The sequence below is a fragment of the Carlito syrichta genome, unplaced genomic scaffold, assembly GCF_000164805.1.
Source record: "Carlito syrichta isolate Samal-C Ts95f unplaced genomic scaffold, Tarsius_syrichta-2.0.1 Scaffold306640, whole genome shotgun sequence".
In the NCBI taxonomy this organism is placed as follows: Eukaryota; Metazoa; Chordata; class Mammalia; order Primates; family Tarsiidae; genus Carlito; species Carlito syrichta.
In genome coordinates, this window is record NW_007250736.1 from 170906 (window position 1) to 183721 (window position 12816).

The following is a 12816-nucleotide window of genomic DNA, read 5'->3' on the forward strand; positions in this document are numbered from 1 at the left end:
GCCAAATTAGGTCAAACTCACCTGCTACACTGATTACTCCTCTTTTTTAAAAGGCCAGCTCTACTGCTTGCTTGAAACCCTAAGGAAGAAGTGAGTTTAACAAAATCCCCATTGGATTACAGCAACTCTTTATTGCAAATCTGCAGCAGACTGTGGAAGTGTGTCTCTGTCTCAATCAGGGAATGTAATGTTTTCCATTTATCAGAGCCCCGATGTACTTCAGAACTCTTAAGACTGGTAAAAATCACTGCTGGTTATGAGAATTTTCTACGTTGGAGAGTTGATGACAGTTTATGAAGCAGAGGCCACTTTCTTTTCCCGGAGAGTGCTGCAGGAAGCAGTCAAATCCAGCCATCATCCCAGGAAATAAGAAGGAAGAGGTTGAGGGGAGGACTCATGCCACTTCTCTTCCCACTCCCGGCCCACTGCCTAAAAGATGTGAGGAGTTGAGACTTATTTCTTACCCTCAGGATGTCCTTCTCTCTGTCCTCCTCTAATCCACTCTCTACTCTGTAACCACTGAGGTACTTTCAGAATGCTAATCTCATCATATTCCTCCCTGCTTAAAACATCCTTCAGTGCTTTTCCTTAGCTTCTTTAGGATAAAGGCAGAACTCCTGATTAGGCCTTCAAGCAGGTTTCACCCATGCCCCCATAAGCAGTCACACTTCGTTCAAAGGTCCCGTGCTCATTATACTCTGATAACTGCACATATCCTTCCTTCCTCCTACCATCAGAGAGCTTTGCCAGGCTGTTCTCTACCTGAGACATGCTTCTCTTCCACCTTATTCTTGCTAAACCGTGTGTAGTCTTTAGGTCTAAAGCTCCTTAACAACTCCCTAATTACTCCAGCCTCTTGGATGGATGTTTCTGTGGAATCACATCCCTCTCTTTGTTGTACTCAGCATAACTGAAATGTGATTATTTTAATGTATATCTCCCTAATAGAGTATAAGTTTCTGAATAGGGCCTGTTTCTGCTTTTGTTCTCTATTGCATCCCTGGTGGCTTGCACAGTGATGGGTGCATAGGAAATCCTAGAATGGTAGGATGAATGAACACACAGGGCTCATGGAACAAAGACAGGGTAAGAAATTGGAAACACTGCCTTTAACCCTTATTCTTTTATTGTTAAGGTCAATCAGGTTCTATTTGTTGTAATTTTCCATTGTCCAGCCAGCTTTGTATGCAATAACTTTATTAAGGTCAAATAGATATCACAATACAGATTTATCCAACAGGATCCAGAAACTGGTTACAGATATCATCTAAGACACACGGCTGTTTTGTGCTAAAATGCTTCCAACATCACTGATCACATACAGAGTTTATACATTGATAATAACTTTTATCTGGAAATACAGATGCTAAGCTTGCCCTCTCTATTGGGCCGTGGTGTTTCAATTGAGTTAAAACAAAGAGGTGAAGATTAGTATTTTCTTGATAACAAATACATTCTGGGGAATATTTCATAAGAACCCTCCGTGGGATATAGAGTGGCACATGGAAGCCAATTTAATTCATGGGTTACGCTCAAATCAGAATTATTAATTGGGAAGTTGAGCTGTGACTTGAGAATTTTTAATAATTAGATGGAGAAACATATTAATTTTACAAATAAATAGTATTGAAAGTTTAGCTGGTAGTACAGATTCTACTGAAAATCCCTAATAAACTAGTACTTCAGCATGGCAGCATCTTGACTATGGTATCTATATCTGCATCTCCATTATTCTAAGGAAACAACACTCCATAAACACAAACAGGTATTGTGTCCACAAGATAAGAGCCACAAACATCATAGAAGATTACAAGATTATAAATATTTAGCTAAGTAAATAGAATAAATATTGGGCAGTTACCATACGTAACACTTAATGTCCACTAATGGGGGGAAAAAACCCAAATATTAGTTACAATGCATTCAGACTTGGTTAAACCAGAGAGACAAATTTGCAAAGTATACAAAGTACTGAACATGTTTTTAGACGTCCATTTGACAAATTCATGGTGCAAACTGGAAAATTTTCATAAATACAGTTCAAATATTCATTGTGTGAGAAAATGCTTATTCATGCACTAAATCATATGAGCATTGATTCATCAAGTTAAAAAATACATAATAATTGTCTGAAACCAGATATTTAGAGACTCATACTCCTACAGGGCCTAAAACTAAAAAATAGTAAGACATGCATATTGTAATACACCAAATTTTCTTCTAGAAATCATTATAATGTCCTTTGCATCAAAATGCATAGGAAAACTCAATGCTATTTGATTTACTTTACTAGAGATTTTAAGCTACAAAATGCTTCTACGACCTCAACACACAAACAAAACGACCATGAAAGTATCTTGTATATAGCAAGGTACTCTTCAATTAGCCATCTGTAATAAATAATATATCTATCTCTTCATGTCGCCTCGTCTCTAAGTACCATTTATCACAACCCAGGTCTTTCTACCTTAATGAGGACTAGAAATCTCTGATTTACATTCAATACTCTCTGCATTAATAATTAATTGAAACTCTTAAAAAATTCTTCTGCCACTGAAATAGAAGGTGGTGGGGCTATCTCCAGAAGAATGCAAATGCTACTCTGTTAAATCTGATTGGTAAAGGAAGTGGGGCCACTAGGTTGTTGGCCAAACTCATCTGAGGATGGCCCCAAACTTGCCTGCTGGCTATACCCACCACTTGAACCATAGCTGTCTTGGTTGTAACCACCTTGATTATAGCTGCTAGAGTGCTTCTCCATTGGGTCTGAAAGATATCTTTGACCCGAGGAATGCCAGCCAGTCTCCTTGAAAACAAACCATATGTTTCCAGCCCAGAGGATAAAGTTCAAGAATCCAAAGACCTGAAAGAGAATCAAAGTCAATGAGTTGATAAACTAGACAAAAACTCCATAAAAATATCAATTTTGGAAAAAATTATCCACAATAAGAAAGATCACTTTTCACTTTTATGTCATATCCTCTTCTAACTTCTCATTTGGAATCACTATTTCATTTTAAATAGCTGATCTTTATTGAATGTACTACATGTCAGGCACTGCATAAAAAGTTATAAAGTATATTGATTCACTTAGTCTAAGAATCGGTCTAAGGGAAAGGAGCGATTTTTATATCCATGTTAAAGAAGTGGAAATCTTGTCCAAAGTCACATGGTTTGGTGAATAGTAGATCTGGAATTCAAGCCTTGTTCTAACTCCCTAGCCTGAAAGCTTACTGAAGTCATTATTATCTCTCCAAATGAAGTATCCTTTATGGTGTGTAAGATTATTTTCAGGTGGCACAGGGTTGTGCATTTTCATTTTAATAATGGTGCATTAATTTATAGGGTCATCTCTTTATTGCTAGTGATACTGCTTTTCTATTTATTGTAATCATATCAAGAAAATGAGTCAAGTTAAAGGAAAATATGAATTAAGGAATGGTACTGGTGGCATACAGATAAGCACATGCATAATAGCCTATATAGAGGTTGAGTCTTTGAATAGCCTCTCATATTCAGAAGTAAATGCTGAAATTAGGCTAGGAATAAAGTGCATGTTTCAGAAAAGTATGAAATGATTATCTCAAGAACTGGGTGTGAGACTTTCCTATGAAAATTCCTCTTATCCTCCAGAAGTTGTTGTGAGTCAGGGTACTGGGTGTTTGATGGAAGGGACCAAGTGTTTGATGGAAGCTGGACTGTTTGCTATTGCAAGGGGCCCAAACAGAAGTTCCCATTCCATGGGTTGTTCTGCGGCTTTTCCCAATGCTGACTGATTGACTTAGGAATTAACCATGGGCAGTGTGTTTTAACAGCCCCTTATTAGAGACAGATAACAAGTATGATACACAGTTGCGATAACATTCAAGTATATTTAGTCACCACTCCAGCATGACACTGACTAATCAAGATGGATTTGGGTAGTTGCCATAGCTCTGGAGTAGGTTGCTGGAAGTCCCTTTTTGGGTCACCTATCCCTTGGTTTTTGGATGGTGGGGTAATCTAGAGTGCCCTGTAGGTGGTGGTTGTAGAGGGGGTAGTGGTGTAGTCAAGACACAGGGCCTTCAGAGTTTAGAGCAGGGACTTTTACCAAAGGATTTCAATATTTTAGCAGCATACTAACTGAATGTCAGTTTTGGAGTAATCCCCACAGGCTTTGGAATCAGAGTGGCTGGAATACTATACTTTCTACAGGCTGGATCAAGGCATTTAATCTCTAGACTTTACTCTTGTTTTTGTGTTTTTCTTCTATGGAAAGAAGACAAGAGTTCCTTTCTTAGGGGTAGTTGAGAGGATTAAAGAGAATGTGTGTAAAACAGATAGTGCCAGACACATTAGCAAATACTAAATGGTAAATTATGCTCTGAATCACTTTCTAAAATATTTCTGTGAATTGTATTTTGTTGATTTTTTTTTTTCTGCTGACAGCAGAAATTGAAGTGGGGCTTTAACAGTGAGGCCTTATTCCTGAGAAATGACTATAGACAAAACAGTGTATCTAGAGCCCCAACTGATCTACTTAAAGACTTGCTTATCCAGCCCCCATCTCTTCCTCCCTTTTAACTTCCTTCTCTCCTATTATATCCTATTTCCTTCAGAACCTATTTTGTGCCATGATCTAGGGTACCTGCCAAGGGAGATAAAAAACCAAAATAAGATGTAACAGTTGCTTGAACAAAATAATTAGGTAATTACTGACTAAACTCTAATTTACATATAGGACCTTTTAAACATGTGTAGAGTAACTGGGATATTTTCCATTAAACAGAAGATGTTGATGAAATTGCAGTTTCATAAGTGTATGTCAATATATGAGTATATAAAATTATAAAGGGATCTTTTAAGATGAGATTGGGCAAATTCAGGGTAGTATGATCTTTTCAGATATGAAGGATGACTCTGCTCAGGAATGTAATTTTATCTGTTTCCTATCTCATAGTCTCTCTATTTTCTCTGTTACTATTTGGTTTTTTAAAAAGAAATGCTAGAGAAGAAATAAGGGAAATGCAACTTCAGAGTAAGAACATAAACAAGGCGTTCCCATGGACATATTTCAAGAGCACTGATTTCTTACTCCAGTGTCACAGAGGTATCACATTTTAAGAGCATGGAGGCCCTTGAATTTTTTTCTTGCCACTTAGTTGAAACTGAAATCAAGGGAAAGATTTAAACTCAGATATGGGGACAATAGAAAGAGAGATTAAAGGAGACTGTACATAGCATGAGAAAGAATAGGGAGATAAAACCTAGATTATTCAAAAAGATGTGTCAAGATTGTCCGGAGTGATGCTATAGAAACAGAAGTATAAACTACAGCTAAAATAACTATGCTCAGCGAAGCTTTAAAAGAAACAGAGAAACTAAAAAACATTATTCCTCCCTCCCCTCTTTAGGTTCTAACACTAAGTGACATTTAAGAAAGTGAATATGTTTTAGTAGCAGCTTTCAGTTGACACTCAGCATGTGACATAAGCTGGGCACTGTGCTAAGTATTTTTCATGGATTATTTCACTGAATTCTTTCAACAGTCTTGAGATCTGTTGTACAATTATTGCCATTCTATAGATGATAAAACTAAAGTTTAGAAAGTTTAAGTAATTTGTCTAAGGGCAGTCAATTATTGAGTAATGGAATCCGTATTTAGACCCTGGCAGACTGACTCCAGTCTTAGCCGTTTTGAATGGCAACAACATTAGGAAAGTTTAAAACTAGTTCTTTGTAACTGGGAATTTATGCAAGTCCTTCAACTTTAGCTTCTGGTATGTGTAGTATCTGGATATCTTACCTACATTTTAGTGTTATTATGAAATTATAGATTACTAAGTACTTCGAAGAAAGTAAATTTGTTACTAAAGTAGAAAATATGATGATTGTTTCCTGATTCATTTACTTGTAGGGGTCATTTATTGGGGTATATGTCTGACTCCTTCTCTAAAACCTGTATTTCCCCAGTAGGGTGGGTTCTGCGAGTTATGTTTCTATTACATGATTCCCTAACCCTCCCCCCCATGTCCTTAACCGATGAGACTGAGGTGAACATTTGGCCTAACGGGCTAATGAGGTTCTCTACCAGAAATTTGAAATTGGACCTGAGTGATTTTAGTTTAGTCCAAGTTGTTTCTTTAAAAAGAAATGTAAACTTAGAAACTGTAGGATGGCTATCTTCTGTTGAGTGTACAGGAAAAGGAGATAGAATTTCATCTGAAAAGAGAGAATAATGTAATCAACATGCAGAAAGAGATACAGATGTACAAAGAAATAGAGATAAGAGATAGAGAATGAGAACGGTCCAGCTTTCTGGCAGTCTTCCAATTCTTGGCCCTGAGTTCTGTCTTGGGAAGGCACATTTTTAGTGTCTTTCCAATTATTTTCAGTTTTGCATAAGCTATATCAATAAGATTTGAAGTCAAACAATTTGTAATAAACAATGTTGTTTTGGCTGATTAATATCCCTTCCCCTGCTTTTGGTAATAGAAATCCGATTATCTTTGCAGAGCCAAAGTGCAATCAAATGGCTTGATCTCTCTCCTAGAACTGTGTATCCTGAGCAGAGTAATGCAAGGTTTGGTAAAGCTTCTTACTAAAGGCAATTCAGAGACTATGCTTTGATACTGGACATCTAAAACCCTGGTTCTGCTCTAGATTCTTCTCTTTCCATAGCTTGTTTTTTCAGGTCTCATCAAATTAATGAACTACTTGCTGTCCTCCCAAAGAAATTTTTCCTGATGAAGTCAGAATCAGTTTCAGTTACTTGCAACTCAAATATTCTTATGTGTGTAGACACTGGTAGACACCAGAAGTGAGGTGCAAAGAACAGACTTTAGGGATATAGAGATTATTTTGCTTTAGCCAGTTTGAATTGAGTTTTCCGTGATGAGGTACTAGAAGACTCTTAGCAGACACGAACATATCACTATAAAATCAATGGACCTGCAAGAACCTGGAACCAATCATGCTGTCCATCAAAAGAGGACTGTATTAAAAAAATGTGGTACATATACATGATGGAATACTATGCAGCCATAGAAAAGAACAAAATCATGAATTTCGCAGCAACCTGGATGGAACTAGAGTCTATAATACTGAGTGATCTCTCACAGAAACAAAGATCTGAGTATCACATGTTCTCACTCATATAGTGGACCTTCAACATCTACCATAATACTATTAAAAAAAGGACTGACAATGGTGGGAAACTATGGGAGGGGGTAGGGAGGGGAAGAGAGGTGGGACTAACGGTAGTCAATATCTGTCTGGGGATGGGGAGATGCCCCTAATTAACAAGGGTGGCTGAACGATGCACATTTGTATACCTAACCCTTAACTGTACCCCACAATTTTATAATAAAAATATGTTAAAAAAATAAAATAAAATAAAATCACTGGACCTTTCTTTTCACACACATCATATTATTTGGTTTCATTCTATTCTTTTAGTTTTAGAAGATACATCACATTGTTTTTCATTCATAATTTTTATCTTCTAGTCTAAAAATTATGAGAGATATCACAAGTGAAATTAAAAGAACCATGCAAGATGTCATATTTATCGGGAGATTAATTATTAAACTAACAAACACATCAAGCAATTTTATCTTTGTCCTCTTGGATTTTGAGATCAGGGTTACAATAACTTTCATTGAATACTGTCTATAAACAAATTACAGAAGCATCATTATATATGTTAATGTATATTTCATATTATTCATCTATGGATGCGGCTAGTAGTAAATAAAAATGATTGTGAGACCCTAATACAGAGTTTATTTCCATGGTTACTATCTTACCAAGGCAAGATCCACAGTAAAATCAGAATAGCAACCTCTTTTCCTTTCAAAAGTCCCTTCCCAGATTGAATTTCAGAAAACTGTAGAAACAGGTTAATCTTAAAGCAAAGATAATTATTTTTAGAGTTTGCTAAAGAATGTTGTTCCTTCAGCAAACACTACTGAGTCTCTACTCTTTGATAACTGCTGCTTTTTACTACCATTATAGCTTGTCTTTCTCAGGTATGACTTGTTTCTTTGAAATAACTTAATTTATAAATCCTTACAAATTAAGAATCCGATTTAGTGTACCTGTTGTCAGATTTTGTTTCTAAAAGAGCCGTACAGCCGGGCTCGGTGGCTCAGCCTGTAATCCCGTGCCTTTGGGAGGCTGAGGTGAGTGGATTGCCTGAGCCCGCGGGTTTGAGACCCGCCTGGGCAGCGAGACCTCATCTCTACAATAAATCAAAAAATCAGTCGGGCGTGGTAGCGCATGCCTGTAATTCCGGCTACTTGGAAGGCTGAGGTGGAAGGATTGCCGGAGCACAGCAGGTCGAGGTTGCGGGGGCCGGGAGCGGCCAGTTTCGGCGACAGAGTGAGACTCCAACTCAAAAAAAAAACCAAAACAACAAAAAAAGAGCCATACACTTGGTGATAATATTTGTTCAGCTAATACAGCACAGCTTTTTTGAGGTTATTAAGCAACTAAACCAGGAGAATGGAGAAAATTAAAAACTTCCATAACTATTATAAGTACTTTTCTATACCATGTGTTTTTCTTTGCACCCTACTAGGTCTGTGTATGTTTTTCTCATCAATTGAGTATATTCTAACTACATATGGCTTGAACAATGTTTTCTTCCCAGGAACGTGTATGTCATCAAATATTCCTTTTAACTTCTGGCAGGCTTCAGCCTTAACATCCAGATTTTATGTTTGCTTCTGGCTTAGAGTTTCAACTGGACTGTCATCTAAGCAGCAGCTGCTAATACCTGCTGGGTTCTTATTAAGAACTCAGTAGCTGGCAGCATTAAAGATGATGAGTTCTGACAACAAAAAACTTGAAGGCCAAATGATCATTGTGCACCTGAAGTGAAATATCACCTTTTTGACTGGCTTAGTATTAGAGGCATTTTCAAGATGACTCCTGAATTTTTTTATTCATTTGACTGTTAAAAAAGATGTGAGAAGTAAAGCATAGATGAAAATGTACTTACCACAGAAGTGTTTAAGCTGGACATAACAGGGCTGTGGACAGCCATGCATTTGTTGGATGGCTGTTTGCAAGCTGACATCAGTAACAATACTTCCTTGGGATCTGTGGCGACTTTGACGTCAGACAGCCCTTTTGCCCAAGCAGATGAACCCACCAACCACAAGAATGAAAACACTACAGTGACGATGAAGTCCTACAGAAATAAACAGAAAGATAAAACCATCAAAGGAGATGTGAGTTCTAGAAAATATTGATTATATAACTATTTGGTTTGATTTTAGGAAAATTTTAAGGTCCTATAGAATAAGAACCAGAAAAAACATTTAAAAAACTAAAATAAAAGAAAGATTTGTGATATATTTATATTTCTAGAACATGAATAATAATGGTAACATTTATTGAATGCATACTATGCCCCAGGAATGATGCTAAGGACTTTATGACCCTCATCTAATTGTTCCTACAACATTCCTGTAAGAGATGTCACATACTATCTGCTGATGTCAAACTATCACAGATAATGGTTAAACAGCTTGTCTGAGACTCTGCAGATAATCAATGATGGCATCAGGGTTCAACCCCAGGAAACCTGACTACTAAGTCCAAGCTCTTAACCACCAAGTTGCCATGATTTAAAGCATTTAGAGAGATTTGCGAATTTTTAAAGATTCCTGGATGGCAACATTCATTTGTTCATTTAACAAATCTGTGTGTCATCTATTGTATGCTTGGAATTGTGTTTAGAGGGAGACAATAATAGCTATAATGCTTTGAGCACTATAGGTGAGACGTTTCACAAAAATTAACCTTAAAACAATTATGTTAGACAGTATTTTTAATGTTCATTTTAAAGAGGAAGAAACTGATACACCGAGATATAAGTTAACACATAGAAAAAGTGGTAGCGCTTGAATTCAAATTGGGGTCTAACTCTGAAAACCGTCCGCTATGTGTGCAAGGGAAAGTTTCTTTATTTGTAACAAAAATAAATCTCAATAATGTTAGGGGATGAACATTTTTAGAGAACATCTTCAAATTTCTGCTGATGGGAGTTACTTCCATACCCTTTCTCATGGCTTACACAAGGTGGTAGGTAGAAGTTGCTGTTCAACACAAACCATGTTCTAGTAGGATAATTTTTTCAGATTTGCTATATTTATGTTTGACTATTGTAAAAATTTTGCATGCTGCTTACCTAAAGTAAGGAAAATACTGAACAGGAAATAAAAAGAGTAAATTTGATATACCAACAGAAATAGGCCACTCTTTTATTCTAAATAATAACCACCTCAAGTAGAAGACTTGGTGTGTGTTTTTTTCCTACCCAAGGACATGGTGCATCTGGCTTAATCTGGTTCTCTTGCCATCATAGTATAACTGAACTAAATCATCAAGATCCTGTGGTCTACACCAAGGGAACTCTTACTCTCTAAAGACTCTGTACTGCCTGACGTTTATCAGGTGCAACCTTTTGGAGAATAGTTTGGAGGATCTCACTACTATGAGTGGCTGACTCTTCTGGGCAATTAATCTCATTTCATCCAGGGGCTGTTGTATTATGTAGCTTTCCAATTAGTCTTCTGAATTACGTAACTTTTTGTTTACCTTTCTATGTTGGCTCTAAAAAATTAAGGACTAATGTGTGATGTACTCCATAGGATTTTTATGGCATGAGTATTTTCACCCTATTCCTTAGTTTGTATTATATACCCATTTGTCTTTTCCTTTATTTACAATTAATGCCATCTTGGGGTTTAAATATCCTTATGAGTCATCTTTTGTTCTTTCTGAAATGAGGTGAAGATATAAACAAACAAGGTAACAAATATAATATCCACAGCAGTTTCAACATTAATAACAACATTTGAACCAATACCAGGGTGTTTTGATTATTGTAGCCTTATAATAAAGTTTAAAGTCTGGAAGTATGATACCCCCTCCTTTGTTTCTTTTTCTGAACATTGTTTTGGCTATTTGTGGTTGGTTATGTTTCCATATGAATTTCTGTGTTGTTGTTTTCAGATCTGAGAAAAATGATGCTGGTAATTTAATGGGTGTTGCATTACATCTGTAAATTGCCTTGGGTAGGATGGACATATTAACAATGTTGATTCTTCCAATCCATGAGCATGGAATATTTTTCCATTTGTGTCATCTTTGATTTCTTTGAACAGTGTTTTGTAGTTTTCATTGCAAAGGTCTTTCACTTCGCTGGTTAGGAAGATGCAAAGGTAATTCATTTTTTTGTGGCTATTGTGAATGGGATTGTGCTTTTTATTTGGGTTTCTGTTTAGGCCAATGGAACAGAATAGAGATTTCAGAAGCAAAACCTTAATTTTTCAACCAACTCATCTTCAACAAAGCCTCCACCACAACCATCGGAGAGGAGAACCTACTCAGTAAATGGTGCTGGGAAAACTAGCTGACCACATGCAGAAGATTAAAAGACTCCTACCTATACCCAAAAATCAACTCTAAATGGATCAAAGACCTAAATGTAAAACCTCAAACTATAATAACCTTAGAAAATACAGGAGATATCCTTATGGAAATTGGAACTGGCAACCAATTCCTTATCAAAACCCCAAATGCTCATGCCACGAGGGATAAGATAGACAAGTGGGACCTCATCAAACTGAAAAACTTCTGAAAAGTCAAAGAAACCAACACGAGAGTAGGTAGACAGCCCACAGAATGAGAAAAAATATTTACCAAATGTATAACTGACAAAGGCCTAACATCCAGTATGTATAAGGAACTCAAATGTGCCGAAAAGAAAAAACAAACAGCCCCATTTCAAAGTGGGCAAAAGTTAGACATAGATAGTTCTCAAAAGAAGACATACGAGCAGCCAACAGATACACGAAAAAATGCTCAGCCTCACTAATCGTCAAAGAAATGCAAATCAAAGCCACAATGAACTACCACCTAACTCCAATCAGGATGGCCATCATCAATAACAAAAAATAACAGATGCTGAAGAAGATGCAGGGAAAAGTAAACACTTCTACACTGTTGGTAGGAGTGTAAACTAGTATAACCTCTGTGGAAATCAGTTTGGCAATTCCTAAAAGATCTAAAAATTGACCTTTCGTATGACCCTGCAATCCCCCTTCTGGGAATATACCCAGAAGAACCCAAATCATTCTATGAAAAAGATACCTGCATATGTATGTTTATTGCAGCTTTATTCACAATAGCAAAAACATGGAACAAACCGTGCTGCCCATTGAAAGAGGACTGGATAAAAAAATGTGGTACATATACATGATGGAATATTATGCAGCCATAAAGAAGGGCAAAATTATGAACTTTGCAGCAACTTGGATGGAAGTAGAGTTTATAATAGTGAGTGACCTATCACAGAAACAAGAAATGAGTACCACATGTTCTCACTCATAAGCAGACCTTGAACAATTATCATAATACTAAAAGAAAGGGATTGGCAGTAGTGGGAAACTGCCAGAGGAGGGAGGGGGGCACACCTCATCAACAAGAGTACCTATATAATGACCATTTGTATACCTTACCCAGAATTGTACCCCACATTTTAAAAAAGCACATTTGGAATAAAGAAACTCAAGTGTTTGGGTTTATTTTAGAAATTAGAGGAGTGATTATAAGTAAATAAGCCAAAGTGACTGTGTCAAATCACAACTTTCTGTTCATGTTCAGTCTGGTATCTTAATTCATTCATCTATTCATTCTTTCATTCACACATTCATTCAAGTAGCAATTTTTGAGTAATGTGCTAGGTATTTAGATAAAAATGTAAAATAGAAAATCTACTCTTTTATTCATTTATTTATTTTTTAAGAGATAGGGTCCCATTCT

The 12816-nt window shown here is 36.6% G+C and overlaps 1 protein-coding gene across 1 annotated transcript; it reads right to left on the bottom strand.

Annotated features, from left to right (window-relative positions):
• Window positions 1-1179: 1179 nt before the first annotated feature.
• LOC103265541 (synaptoporin) lies at window positions 1180-9171 on the bottom strand. The gene is made up of 2 exons (XM_021715101.1): window positions 8984-9171; window positions 1180-2863 (listed from the first exon to the last, which is right to left on the bottom strand). Exons 1-2 carry the CDS (start codon window positions 9059-9061, stop codon window positions 2606-2608), a joined length of 336 nt encoding a protein of 111 aa, XP_021570776.1. The 5' UTR covers window positions 9062-9171; the 3' UTR covers window positions 1180-2605.
• Between the last annotated feature and the right edge of the window lie 3645 nt (window positions 9172-12816).